Source organism: Delphinapterus leucas, chromosome 15 (genome assembly GCF_059928025.1).
Source record: "Delphinapterus leucas isolate spDelLeu-1000000601 "Yukka" chromosome 15, BTC_Dleu_Yukka2, whole genome shotgun sequence".
In the NCBI taxonomy this organism is placed as follows: domain Eukaryota; kingdom Metazoa; phylum Chordata; class Mammalia; order Artiodactyla; family Monodontidae; genus Delphinapterus; species Delphinapterus leucas.
Window position 1 is genome coordinate 26,112,494 of NC_143143.1, and position 15,191 is coordinate 26,127,684.

Here is a 15,191-nt window from a genome sequence, read left to right on the forward strand (position 1 = left end):
TAGTTCTGTAAAAATGCCATTGGTAATTTGATAGGGATTGCATTGAATCTGTAGATTGCTTTGGGTAGTATAGTCATGTTCACAATATTGATTTTTCCAAGAACATGGTATATCTCTCCATCTGTTTGTGTCATCTTTGATTTCTTTCATCAGTGTCTTATAGTTTTCTGAGTATGGGTCTTTTACCTCCTTAGGTAGGTTTATTCCTAGGTATTTTATTCTTTTTGGTGCAATGGTAAGTGGGAGTGTTTCCTTAATTTCTCTTTCTGATCTTTCGTTGTTAGTGTATAGGTTAGTGTATAGTGCATAGATTTCTGTGCATTAATTTTGTATCCTGCAACTTTACCAGATTCATTGATTAGCTCTAGTAGTTTTCTGGTAGTATTTTTAGGATTATCTATGTATAGTATCATGTCATCTGCAAACAGTGACAGTTTTATTTCGTCTTTTCCAATTTGTATTCCTTTTATTTCTTTTTCTTCTCTGATTGCCATGGCTAGGACTTCCAAAACTATGTTGAATAGTAGTGGCGAGAGTGGACATCCTTGTCTTGTTTCTGATCTTAGAGGAAATGCTTTCAGTTTTTCACCATTGAGAATGATGTTTGCTGTAGGTTTGTCATATATGGCCTTTATTGTGTTCAGGTAGGTTCCCTCTATCCCCACTTTCTGGAGAGTTTTTTTTGTCATAAATGGGTGTTGAATTTTGTCAAAAGCTTTTTCTGCCTCTATTGAGATGATCATATGGTTTTTATTCTTCAGTTTGTTAATATGGTGTATCACATTGATTGATTTGCATATATTGAAGAATCCTTGCATCCCTAGGAAAAATCCCACTTGATCATGGTGTATGATCCTTTTAATGTGTTGTTGGATTCTGTTTGCTAGTATTTTGTTGAGGATTTTTGCATCTATATTCATCTATGATATTGGTCTGTAATTTTCTTTTTTTGTAGTATCTTTGTCTGGTTTTGGTATCAGGGTGATGGTGGCCTCATAGAATGAGTTTGGGAGTGTCCCTTCCTCTGCAATTTTTGGAAGAGTTTGAGAAGGATAGGTGTTAGCTCTTCTCTAAATGTTTGATAGAATTCACCTGTGAAGCCACCTGGTCCTGGACTTTTGTTTGTGGGAAGATTTTTAATCACAGTTTCAATTTCATTACTTGTGATTAGTCTGTTCATATTTTCTATTTCTTCCTTGTTCACTCTTGGAAGGTTATACCTTCCTAAGAATTTGTCCATTTCTTCCAGGTTGTCCATTTTGTTAGCATAGGGCTGCTTGTAGTAGTCTCTTACAATGCTTTGTATTTCTGTGGTGTCTGTTGTAACTTCTCCTTTTTCATTTCTAATTTTATTGATTTGAGTTCTCTATCTCTTTTTCTTGATGAGTCTGGCTAAAGGTTTATGAATTTTGTTTATCTTCTCAAAGAGCCAGGTTTTAGTTTTATTGATCTTTGCAATTGTTTTCTTTGTTTCTATTTCATTTATTTCTGCTCTGATCTTTACGATTTCTTTCCTTCTGCTAACTTTGGGTTTTGTTTGTTCTTCTTTCTCTAGTTCCTTTAGGTGTAAGGTTAGATTGTTTATTTGAGATTTTTCTTGTTTCTTGAGGTAGGATTGTATTGCTGTAAACTTCCCTCTTAAAACTGCTTTTGCTGCATCCCATAGGTTTTGGATCATCATGTTTTCATTGTCATTTGTCTCTAGGTATTTTTTGATTTCTCTTTGATTTCTTCAGTGATATCTTGGTTATTTAGTAATGTATTGTTTATTGTTTAGCTTCCATGTGTTTATGTTTTTTATGGTTTTTTCCCTGTAATTTATTTCTAATCTCATAGCGTTTTGGTTGGAAAAGATGCTTGATGTGATTTCAGTTTTCTTAAATTTATGAAGGCTTGATTTGTGACCCAAGATGTGATCTATCCTGGAGAATGTTCCGTGTGCACTTGAGAAGAAAGTGTAATCACTGTTTTCGGATGGAATGTCCTGTAAATATCAATTAAATCTATCTGGTCTGTTGTGTCATTTAAAGCTTGTGTTTCCTTATTAATTTTCTGTGTGGATGATCTATCCATTGGTGTAAGTCACGTGTTAAACTCCCCCACTATTACTGTGTTACTGTCGATTTCCTCTTTTATAGCTGTTAGCAGTTGTCTTATGTATTGAGGTGCTCCTATGTTGGGTGCATATACATTTATAATTGTTATATCTTCTTCTTGGATTGATCCCTTGATCATTATGTAGTGTCCTTCCTTGTCTCTTGTAACATTCTTTATTTTAAAGTCTGTTTTATCTGATGTGAGTATTGCTACTCCAGCTTTCTTTTGTTTTCCATTTGCATGGAGTATCTTTTTCCATCCCCTCACTTTCAGTCTGTATGTGTCCCTAGGTCTGAAGTGGGTCTCTTGTAGACAACATATATATGAGTCTTGTTTTTGTATCCATTCAGTGAGCCTGTGTCTTTTCGTTGGAGCATTTAATCCATTCCCATTTAAGGCAATTATCAATATGTATGTTCCTATTACCATTTTCTTAATTGTTTTGGGTTTGTTTTTGTAGGTCCTTTTCTTCTCTTGTGTTTCCCACTTAGAGAAGTTCCTTTAGCATTTGTTGTAAAGCTGGTTTGGTGGTGCTGAATTCTCTTAGCTTTTGCTTGTCTGTAAAGCAGTTGATTTCTCCGTTGAATCTGAATGAGATCCTTGCCAGTTAAAGTAATCTTGGTTGTAGGTTCTTCTCTTTCATCACTTTAAATATATCATGCCACTCCCTTCTGGCTTGTAGTTTCTGCTGAGAAATCAGCTGTTAACCTTATGGGAGTTCCCTTGCATGTTATTTGTTGTTTTTCCCTTGTTACTTTTAATAATTTTTCTTTGTCTTTAATTTTTGTCAGTTTGATTACTATGTGTCTCGGCATGTTTCTCCTTAGGTTTATCCTGTCTGGGACTCTTTGTGCTTCCTGGACTTGGGCGGCTCTTTCCTTTCCCATGTTAGGGAAGTTTTCCACTATAATCTCTTCAAATATTTTTTTTGAGTCCTTTCTTTCTCTCTTCTCTTTCTGAGACCCCTATAATGCAAATGTTGGTGTGTTTAATGTTGTCCCAGAGGTCTCTTAGGCTGTCTTCATTTCTTTTCATCCTTTTTTCTTTACTCTGTTCCATGGCATTGAATTCCACCTTTCTGTCTTCCAGGTCACTTATCCGTTCTTCTGCCTATTATTCTGCTGTTGATTCCTTCTAGTGTATTTTTCATTTCAGTTATTGTATCGTTCATCTCTGTTTGTTGTTCTTTAATTCTTCTAGGTCTTTGTTAAACATTTCTTGCGTCCTCTCCATCTTTGCCTCCATTCTTTTTCTGAGGTCCTGGATCATCTTCACTATCATTATTCTGAATTCTTTTTCTGGAAGGTTGCCTATCTGCAGTTCATTTAGTTGTTTCTCTGTGGTTTTATCTTGTTCCTTCATCTGGTACATAGTCCTCTGCCTTTTCATTTTGTCTGTCTTTCTGTGAATGTGGTTTTCTTTCCGCAGGCTGCAGGATTGTGGCTCTTCTTGCTTCTGCTCTCTCCCCTAAAAACATGGACTCTTAGAGCCTTTGCTTCTTCTCTGACATAGGAGCCAACATCACATGTGAAGACAGCCACTCCACCATCCTGAGTTCCTTAGATGTGGCATGTTCGGATCCTATCTTTATTTTTTTTAATTAATTTTTATTAGAGTATAGTTGCTTTACAATGTTGTGTTAGTTTCTGCTATACAGCAAAGTGATTCAGTTACACATATACATATATCCCCTCTTTTTTAGATTTCCTTCCCATTTAGGTCACCACAGAGCACTGAGGAAAGTTCCCTGTGCTATACAGTAGGTTCTCATTAGTTATGTATTTTATACATAGTAGTGTATATATGTCAATCCCAATCTCCCAGTTCATCCACCCCCCCACCCCTGCACTTCGTGCTTGATGGAAATGCTTTCGTTTAAATCTCTGAAGTAGGCATGATGGTCCATTTTACAATTAAGAAAACTGACGCCTGAGAAAAGGCAGTGTCTTCTGCAAGTGGTGTTGAGAAAACTGGAAAGCTGCATGTAAATCAGTGAAGTTAGAAGACTCCCTCACGTCATACACAAAAATAAATTCAAAATAGCTTAAAGACTTAAATATAAGACATGACACCATAAAATTCCTAGAAGAGAACATAGGCAAAACATTCTCTGGCATAAATCGTAGCAATGTTTTCTTAGGTCAGTCTCCCAAGGCAGTAGAAATAAAAAGAAAAATAAACAAATGAGATCTAATCAAACTTACAAGCTTTTGTACAGCAAAGGAAACTATAAAGAAAATGAAAAGACAACCTCCAGAATGGGAGAAAATATTTGCAAATGATGCATCCAACAAGGGCTTAATTTCCCAAATATACAAACAGCTCATGCAACTCAACAACAACAACAAAAAACAATACAATCAACAAATGGACAGAAGTCGTAAGTAGACGTTTCTCCAAAGAAGACATGCAGATGACCAACAGGCACATGAAAAGATGCTCAATATCACTAATTATTAGAGAAATGCAAATCAAAACTACAATGAGGTATCACCTCACACTGGTCAGAATGGCCATCATTAAAAATCTACAAATAACAAATGCTGGAGAGGGTGTGAAAAAAGGGAACCCTCCTACACTGTTGGTGGGAATGTAAATTGGTACAGCCACTATGTAAAACCATATGGAGGTTCCTTAAAAAACTAAAAATAGAGTTGCCATATGATCCAGCAATCCCTCTCCTGGGCATATATCTGGAGAAAACTCTAATTTGAAAAGATACATGCACCCCAGTGTTCATAGCAGCACTGTTTACAGTAGCCAAGACATGGAAGTACCCTAAATGTCCATCAACAGATGAATGGAAAGAAGATGTGGTACATGTATACAATGGAATACTACTAAGTCATAAAAAAAGAATGAAATAATGCCATTTGCAGCAACATGGATGGACCTAGAGATGATCATACTAAGTGAAGTAAGTCAGAAAGAGAAAGACAAATACCATGTGATATCACTTACATGTGGAATCTAAAATATGATACAAATGAACTTATTTGCAAAACAGAAACAGACTCACAGACATAGAAAAAAAATTTATGGTTACCAAAGGGGAAAGGGTGTGGAGGAGGGATAAATTAGGAGTTTGGGATTATCAAATCCAAACTACTATATGTAAAATAGGTAAACAAGGTCATATTGTGTATCACAGGGAACTATATTCAGTATCCTGTAATAAACCATAGTGGAAAAGAATATGAAAAAGAATATATATATAAATGAATCACTTTGCTGCACACCAGAAATTAACACAACATTGTAAATCAACTATACTTCGATAAAAAAAAATTAATGAAAGAAAGAAAAGGAGTGAGGAAACAGCGGAGGCCTGAAAGTTATGTGACTTGCCCAAGATCACAGAGCCCTTAAGTCAGGCCTGCAATAAAGTGAGTACCTTTAAGCACAGTTACGTGATGAGGGGGATGCCTGCAAGCCAAAATTACTCCTCTCCTGTATCTTGCTTCCTGATCGTCACCCCTGTTAGTGGAACCAACAGTCAAATCAAAGGATGGGAGTGGAAGCCTGGAACTTGATTCACACTCAAGCCAAGAATCCATTGTGTTTCAGTTAATTCCTCTTTTTACACGTGGCTTGATCTGCCTGCAGGGCGTTTTCTGAATCTCATTGATATGAATGAAATCAAAGAAGCAGCAAAAATGTCACAGATGCCTTTTATACATTATGCTAAAGCTTAACTTTAACTGAAAACTTAAACTCTTGTTTGAAGTCTGGGTCGTGTATTTTAACTGTCTCTTGAATCTGTGAGTCTCCCTTTCCCTCATTTAAGTATTAGAGAAGTTTTTAATCTGTAACATACTTAGTCTTCACCTTTGATATCTTGTTACCACTGCCGCATTGTACCTGCTTCACAAATATTAAATATTAAATGTTAGCATGACTTTCAGAGCTCACCCCAAGCATGTTGCGGGGCGGGGCACTTTTCCCCTCGTGTAATAGCTTTCCTTCATATCATTCTCTTTAATTTTTTCACTTATCTGTTACTTCTCAGGGACAGGATTTTAGGGTTTTTCCCTTCTATCTCAGCACAGTCTCAAAGGTATTAAAATACCTAATAATAGATTGCATCAGTAGATTAGCTCCTTTTATAACTTTCATCGTTTTAAGTGAAAACTTTCTATGAGTTATTTGGGGTTTTGAATTTATAATACCATCATTAAAATAGTTTTTTTTTCCTCCCATTGACAGTAAAGCTGTCACTGCCACAAGATTTGAGCTAAAAAAAAAAAAAAAGATAGATTTTTGTACTTCTTTGTCAATCCAGCTAAAAAAAAAGAGAAGCATCTTGACAACTTTTAATTGAATCAGAGAACTTGAGTTTTTGAGATCATTGAGTTTTCTTCTGGAGCACCATTCACTAAGACCTTCTGATGCAAGGCTGGAAGTTTCCTGGATCCTCTTTAGCTGGTTTGTTTTAAGCATGTAGTCCTAATAGTATCAGCTGGATGTAGGTCGAGATATCGGGTGCTGGACTTGGTAAGTCATCTGATTTTGATCGCTCATTTACTTTAAGGAGGTCCTAAAATGAGCGACAGTACCGGACTCTAAAGGGTCTGTATGAATCTCCCAAAGGTTCAGAGTATCCCAGGAGCAGAGAGGGCCTGGATTGATGTCGGCCGGAACTGGATTAGAGTGTCTGGTACAGTGTGGCTCCGTCTGTCCTGCACAGATGGGTTCTAAGGCATCTAGCCTGAGCGTTCCTACTGGGGACGTTATCTTGACAGGTGCTCAGATGATTCACTAGGGTGCGTTGGGTGCCCAGTACACTGCTAGTGAAGGCATGAGAAACATAAAAGACAGCATTCCACCTGTAGGAAATGTTCTGTTTTCCGAGGGGAAAGTAGCAAAAAGTACAGCCATAGAATATCATGTACTGTAGCAATCCCGAGACACTGATGCTCGATAAATCCCACACAAAACAGTGTCATTTTTCTTAGTTACACAATTTAGTATCAAAGATACACTAAGAGTTAAGTACTGGACACCTTCCAAGATAACAAAATGACTTAAGTTATAGAAGAAATGACCATTTATTGAGTTGATATTATATACCGGACATTGTGCTAGGAACGTCCTTTATGGTCTAGTCGTTATAAAAACCAAGTAAGGTGTAGATATCATTATATCTAATTTATAGAGAGGAAACCAAGGCTCACAGAATCACAAATATGCAAAGTCAAATACAGCTGTTATTGGGGGTGGCGGGGAGGGCTGTCTGATCCAGAGCAAAGGCCTTGTACCACTCTGGAAAATGTGAAGTTTATCCAAACTTTAGAGGAAACAAAGGATTCTTTGCAAAGGTGAATATTTCTGGCATCTGTTCTAGATCAGAAACAACTACCAACCTGGATTTTCTTGTGATGAAGTCATGCAGTAGAAGTCTGAGACATTATTCTCTTTTGGAGCTTTTTATGTACATGTTATGTACTTAGTAAATATTTCTCGTAACTGTAGTTGTTTCTATCCTATTTTCAGGAAGCAAATGTATAATATAAATCCCCTCCCTTTATATTTATTGCAGTTAGTGTAGATTGGTAATGCTGTCTGCTTTCCACTGGGGCATTCAAGGTATATTCTTCATTGGTATATAAAGGAAACAGCTCTGTGTGCCATTTATGCTGGAGTAAACTGTCCAAGAAATGTTCCCCAGACAGTAATGGATGGGTGTCCACAGCACACTTGCTCTTGCTGAGTAAGTGAACTGTGTTCCAGTGGCCTGATGCTGACGAGACTGGCCAGTCTCAAAATAAAGATGGACTGTCCACTAGCCAGAAGCTCCGGCAGCGCCTGTTAGACAGTGTTCACGGAACAGGGCCAAGCTGTGGACTGTTCCTGGTGACTTTTTGTCACATGATAGAGTTGTTCCAAGTTTCCTTTCCACTTTACATTTAAAATCCAGCACAGGGCTTCCCTGGTGGCACAGTGGTTAAGAATCCACCTGCCAATGCAGGGGACACGGGTTCGAGCCCTGGTCTGGGAAGATCCCACATGCGGTGGAGTAACTAAGCCCATGTGCCACAACTGCTGAGCCCACGCTCTAGAGCCTGCAAGCCACAACTACTGAGCCCGCGTACCACAACCACTGAAGCCCACGCGCCTGGAGCCCGTGCTCAACAAGAGAAGCCACCGCAATGAGAAGCCCGTGCACCGCAATGAAGAGTAGCCCCCACTCGCCGCAATGAGAGAAAAGCCTGCAACGAAGACCCAACGCAGCCAAAAATAAATTTATTAAAAAAAGAAAAACCCAACACATTAGAGCTTTACATGGTTTCCAAGAGCCGCAGCTTTTATTGTAGTCTTGACTAATCTGCTGAACCTTTCCAGCTTAAACCCCTAGGGTTACAGTATAAAAGTAGGGAGTCTACCTAGAACAGCGGTCTCCTTGTGCCGTTGGAGGTCTCCTGAAGTCAGGAACGCGATCTGCAGTTGGTGCTATCGGTCACCTGAGCGGCCAGGCTAGGGATGTCCAGCAACCTCCCAAAGAACTTTTTAATTCCTCGGTTAAAATGCAGATTTCAGCCTAACTGAGGAGTGTGCCCTGTGGGGCGGCACACTCCCTGCACCTCCCTCTTCCTCCAGGCATACCTCGGGGGCTCCCCACACACCATCCAGGGGAGCCCTGCTTTCTTGATGTGGATACCACCCCACGACCAGGCCCTTTGGAGCATTTCCTACTTAAAAACTCCTGTACCCCAGAGGATCTTGCCCTATACAGAATTCCACTCTGTAGGAAACGATACGATGGCAGATTTTCAGTGTGCTGTGTAGTTTTTCAGATTCACGTGAGGGAAGAGCTGTCTTAGCTCTCAGAGTTTCTCCCTTTCAACTCTAGTTAGATGAAAGGTAAATCAGCAGAAACAGTCACCCTTTGTGTTTACCACTTTTTAGTTTCTTTTGTTGTTTCTGTTAATAAAAATAATGTGCTCACTATGAAAATCAGTAAAATGAAGGAAGCTAGAAAGAACATTAAACCCTAGTTACTTGATACTCTGTTAACAAGTATTTTACTCTGCCTATCATTTTTTTTTTTTTTTGCGTTACGCGGGCCTCTCACTGTTGTGGCCTCTCCCGTTGCGGAGCACAGGCTCCGGACGCGCAGGCTCAGCAGCCATGGCTCACGGGCCCAGCCGCTCCGCGGCATGTGGGATCCTCCCGGACCGGGGCACGAACCCGTGTCCCCTGCATCGGCAGGCGGACTCTCAACCACTGCGCCACCAGGGAAGCCCCTGCCTATCGTTTTTATACATAGTTGGCATCATACTCTATATGTCATTTAGTATCTTGTTTTCCCCCCACTTAAAAAAAAAAACTCTTGGTCAAATAATTTTAATTATCAGCATAATATTTCATATTAAAATTTGTTGGATTTTTTTAAAACAACATTCCTCATACCTTTTGCAGGGTCAGCTTTATTAAGATACAATTTACATACAGTATGTCATTACTTTTAGGTGTACAAGTTGATGAATTTTGACAAATATGTACAGTCAAATAACCATCACTGTGCTCAAGAAATAGAACAGTTATTCCAGAAGATTCCCTCGTGCCCCTTTGCAGTCAGCCCCTTCCCATCCATGGATCCCAGCAGCTGCTGATCTGCTTTCTATTCCTGTAATTTTGCCTTTTTCAGAAGGTCATTTAAATGGAATCATTAAATAAGTAACCCCTTGAGTCTTGCACTTAGCTTAATGCATTTGACGTTTGTCTGTGTTCTTGCCCATGTCACTGGCTCATTCCTTCTTTCTGCTGAGTAGCAGTCCATTTTATGGACATATCACTGTTTATTTATCCATTTTGCCTGTTGACATTTAGGTTGTTAGCAACTAAGAATCTAGCAGATATAAACATTTGTGTATAAGTTTTTGTGCGAACTAAGTGTTCATTTCTTTGGGAAAATACCTAAGGCTGGAATTACTGGGTCGTGTGGTAAGTGTATGTTTAATTTTATAAGAACCTGGCACACTGTTTTCCAAAGTGGCTGCAGCATTTTGCATTCCCACCAGCCAGGCATGAGGGCTTAATGGCTCTGTACCTTCACCAGTGTTGGTATTGTCCTTTTTGCCATTCTAGTGGTGTGTACTGGTATCTCATTATGGCTTTGGTTTGAATTTCCCTAATGACTAATGATGTTAAGTATCTTTTTATTTGATTATTTGTCCATTTAAATCTCTTTAATGAAATGTTTGTTCAAATCTTTTGCTCATTTTTTCATTGGGCTGTTTGTTTTCTCCTTATTCAGTTTTAAGAGTTCTTATGTATTCTTACGTATTCAGGATACAAGTCCTTATGGGTGTTTTACAAATTCTTCCAGACTGTGCTTTTCTTTTCATTCTCTTAACAGTATCTTTCAATAGTAGAAGTTTTAAATTTTAACGAAATCCAATTTATCAATTTTTTCCCTTGGATTATGCATTTGTTGTCATATCTAAGAAATCTTTGCCTTACTCGATTGCGGAGATCTTCTCTTGTGTTTTCTTCTAGAAGTTTTCCAGTTTTAGGTTTTACATTTAGACATACAATCCATTTAGAGTTAATCTTTGTATGTGATGCAAGGTATGGTCCATCATAGCAGGAGGCAGATGTCCTGAAGTATCTATTTAAAAATAAAAATTGTTCCTGAATAATTCTTTGCACTCTAGTAACTAAACAGGGCTGTGAAAGTGAGTCCCCCGGAAAACCGACCGTAGCTCTTTGTCCGTTAGCTTTGAGACGGATCCTTCAACGGTCTACAGCTCTCCCTTTCTGGAAGGTGCTAGAGCAAACACCAGCAGTGACGTCCAGCTCCCCTCTGGTCTGGGTCTCCTTTACATGGTTTGTAAAGTTCTGTTTCCTCTGTACACATCATTCTTGCTCAGCAGCTGCGCATTTTAGGCAGCTCTCTGACTGCAGGCTGTTGGCTTCCTGGGCAGCCACACGTTCAGTGTTGGGCCACCTTATCCCTAGGGGAAGGGGCCTAACATGCATTGAAAACTTGCTCTGGGGCTTCCCTGGTGGCGCAGTGGTTGAGAGTCCGCCTGCAGATGCAGGGGACATGGGTTCGTGCCCCTGTCCGGGAAGATCCCACATGCCGGGGAGCGGCTGGGCCCGTGAGCCATGGCCGCTGAGCCTGCGCGTCCGGAGCCTGTGCTCCTCAACAGTGAGAGGCCCACGTACTGCAAAGAAAAAAAAACAAAAAACAAAAAACAAAACTTGCTCTGTGCCAGGAACCTGCCTGAATCTCAGAAGTCCTGGGTGGCATAAAGTAGCATCGAGTCCATCTTATAGATGAGGCACTGAGAGTTGCTTGGAGTCTTACAGCTAGTGAGATGGTCAGGCCAGACTTGCCTCACTTCACAGCTTTTGCTTATTCTGTTATTTCTCACTAGCTCTTCACAGAGTCGCTCCTATGCGTTTGATGGCGTACCACCAGACTCACACATACTCCCATCCAGCTAACCACGGGTGCGATTATAAATATGACAACGCAGTTGCTTTTAGCCATTTATCTTTTTTCCTCTCAGCTAGTTTTAATTTATTTCAGCTCCCCACATTTGGCGTTGTGGCTTTTACCTTTAGAATGGCAGATTGGCTGCTGTAATATTTCTTTGATATGTGAATTGTAAAAATGCCCTTATTGATGTTTATTTTCCTCCCTACAATTAGGTGTTGTGTGAATGTGTGGTGGAGGAGGGGTCAGGCTGGTTTCAGTCTTATCATGGGCCGTCTGTAGTATTTAGTTGCTCTGGGGAGGGGAGTGTTTGTGTTTTGTTTCATTTTTCAATAACCTTTATTCCTTTTCTAACTGGATCATGGTAGTCTTTGTCACGTGGACCATCTCCTGCCCATCTTCACTTCTCAGGAGCAGTCCCAAGAGATGCATGTGCAACACAGCCACGAGACTTGGGGCAGAACACTTCAAATGACCCCTCGCCTGCTCTTCTTATCCTGTCTGTCTGGACTTTATCTCAATAAATGAGCAGAAGTGGGAATTCTCACTCTAGTGGAATTCCCTGTGTTATTTCATGTGTTTGGACCTAGTTACCTTTAGGCATTCCTGTCACTGGCAGTAGCCACTGCCAGCCGAGTGAGTTCCCCTCTGTTTTTAGAAGTTACTCTCCACTACAGGCATCATCACAGACCTCCCCCCTTTTGAACTCTTGGCGTGTTAGCGGCTGGGGCTGGCTTTGCCCTTTTCCCTGCCAGCCCTGCTCTAGGGCTTAAATAATGCATGATACCACGGGTACGGGAATGCCCGGTCGTGCATTTTCCATCGTGAACATGCTGTTTCCTGACTTAATTCCCATTCACTCGGATCTGGACGTTTGTGGTCCAGGCCGTGACCCAGTGCTGCTGCTGCTGTTGCAGAAAGTAGCTGAATGCAGAAGGGCTTCTAACTTCGGGGTGAAACTGTTTGTAACGGAAGAGACCCTTCAGTCCTCCGAGAAGACTGTAGCCAGTGTTGCTGAAATTGGAAAAAGCTACAAGCTGCTTTTGCCCCTTTTGGGATCTCTGAACTCCCACTGGTTGGCTTCCCGCCACTGTCTAGCCGCCAGCCCCTGAGATTTCTCATCTGGGTGCCGGTCACCACGGCACAGAGGAACCCAGCCACCTTGGTGCTGCGGAAGGATCCAGACCTCATCTCAGCCACTCGCTAGATGCCTTGTATCTGTAAAATGGGGATATTGGTACCCCTGAACTGGGCTTTTATGAAGATTAAATGAACTAAGTGCCCAGCATGCTGGTTAGCAAAGAATACAGAGTGTGTTCTCACTGAGAGATACTGTCACTCCTGTAAAATCAAGAGAAGCACCCAAGCAGGGAGGCACTTCCTCGGCCCTGCCGTGATGTTTCTGCAGTGTGGCCTCTGTTTGCTGGGCACTGCTCTCCATAGGCAAGGCCCACCCGTGGACTCTCTCCACTTGTGGCCATGCCACCACCCGGCCCTGGCCCTGATCAAAGCTGTCTTTGCAGCTGGTCTTTTTGTTCTCCCCCCCGGGGTGGTCCTCTCCTTGTTCACCTTGTTTTGTCCTCTCCCACCAGGAAGCATCTCGGACAGCTCAGCCAAGCTCTTTGAGGTCCCTGACACGTGGTAACCAAGACCTGAGTGGAACAAACCGCTGGTGCTGTTGCTGAGAAGGAAAGAAGCAGCCGGCATTTTTGGAAGCCATACTGTGTTTAACTGAATCCAATGTGGTGCAGGAGGGGTTTGAAACCAAGTGTGTGTCTCCTGAAAAATCCCAGTTTTTATCGTCAAGGCTGTGTTCCTTCCTCTTTAGCATCACCTGTCTGCTGGTGCGCAGCATGTCGTTGGCTGTCATGTGTACGTGATTAACCAGGTCATTACTTGTTGCTCATGTGAAACCCTTCCTGTCATGAATCTGTGTTTAAGAATCCACCCGATGGGGAAGGTTGGCTGTGAGATTTCACAGAAAGAGCCGACACTCTTAGGTGCTGTGATCCTGATTTGGGGTTGAACTCTTTCCTGCTTTGAGAGGTTCTCATCCACCATCTCATGCTCAGTCCTGGGGGCAGCTCCAGCGCGTGGGTATGTCTCCCAGTAGAGAATTCGGTTGTGTCTGCCTGCTTTCCACCATCGCTGCCTGAAAATATGAGGCTCTCAAGCTTGTTTTCCCAGTAGGAAAATCTCTACTGCTGTCAACACCTGCCTTGACCTTTGGGGCATATTTATTTAGAGTTTTCCCCCTGAGATGTGAGTTTCTCATGGTGGAGTGTACGAGTGAAAAGTTAATTTCTGTTTTCCCATGTAGCGCTGCTTTCAGTTTTCATTATCTTAGCCTGGTGTCTTCTCTGTTTGGTGGCATCTGGGGGTGAGGTGGCGTGTGTGCATGTGTGTGAAATCATGACAAATCGACACCCTGTACCAGCCCTTTCTCTGTTGAAACAGATCACAACAGGGACAGAATCTCGTGGATCTACTTCAGTAGATCTGCTTCATATAGATCATTGTTCGATATTTAACATTTTTGTATCGTGGAAATAAAAATGAAAAATGTATTTCCAAAAGATGAAAATTAAAGAAATTTTCATAGGATTTTGGTTTTTTCCTTTCTCTTCTTTTATAAGTGAATGACATACTTAATCTCTACATAGACATATTTCTCTCTAAAGATCACCCTTGAAAAAGCCCTGGTAAGTCACTAAGCCTGGTGCTTATGGTTTTCTCTTTTTTTTTTTTTAACCTCTAACCCTTTCACCTTCCTTGATGAGTCAGATGCCTGGTGCTGGAGTGGAGCCCGTGGTAAATGGTGTAGGAGGGGCTGCATCTTTTTCTGGTGGGAAGGATCTGAGTTGTTAAAGCTCTGATGAGAATCCCAGGTGTCGTGGGAATTCAGATTTGTAGACATTTTCCCCAATTAAGGGCCTCTTAACATCTTCCCTTCCCCCTCCCCCTTGTCCCCAAAGTTACAAACCCAGACTTGGCACGAGGAGCTCCCACCCCTGCTCAACGCGGTCGCCAGGCACAGCCCAGTGGGAAAGTGTGACAGGAGGGTAAAGACAAAGGAGGGGGTTAGAGGGCGCTGCTGGACTCTCCTGAGTCATTAAAGCCTACGGGTAGAAACAGGTAGTACCTGACACTTTTTTTTTTTAATTTTTTTAACATCTTTATTGGAGTATAATTGCTTTACAATGGTGTGTTAGTTTCTGCTTTATAACAAAGTGAATCAGTTATACATATGTTCCCATATCTCTTCCCGCTTGCGCCTCCCTCCCTCCCACCCTCCCTATCCCACCCCTCTAGGTGGTCACAAAGCACCGAGCTGATCTCCCTGTGCTATGCGGCTGCTTCCCACTAGCTATCTATTTTATGTTTGGTAGTGTATATAGGTCCATGCCACTCTCTCACTTTGTCACAGCTTACCCTTCCCCCTCCCCATATCCTCAAGTCCATTCTCTAGTAGGTCTGTGTCTTTATTCCCGTCTTACCCCTAGGTTCTTCATGACCTTTTTTTTTTCTTAGATTCCATATATATATATATATGTTAGCATACGGTATTTGTTTTTCTCTTTCTGACTTACTTCACTCTGCACGACAGACTCTAGGTCCATCCACCTCACTACAAATAACTCAATTTCGT

General features: G+C 41.3%; 1 protein-coding gene across 4 annotated transcripts in view; it reads left to right on the top strand.

The window, feature by feature from the left end:
• PARN (poly(A)-specific ribonuclease) overlaps positions 1–14,826 on the top strand; it is a 161,549-nt gene extending 146,723 nt beyond the window's left edge. For 2 of the 4 annotated variants that reach the window (XM_089896128.1, XM_089896126.1), the window contains one exon: positions 11,911–13,128. In XM_089896128.1, coding sequence (XP_089752254.1) covers positions 11,911–12,017 — 107 coding nt within the window. In that variant the 3' untranslated portion in view covers positions 12,018–13,128. The other 2 variants (XM_022552175.3, XM_022552174.3) reach the window with 2 other exon arrangements.
• Positions 14,827–15,191: the final 365 nt, after the last annotated feature.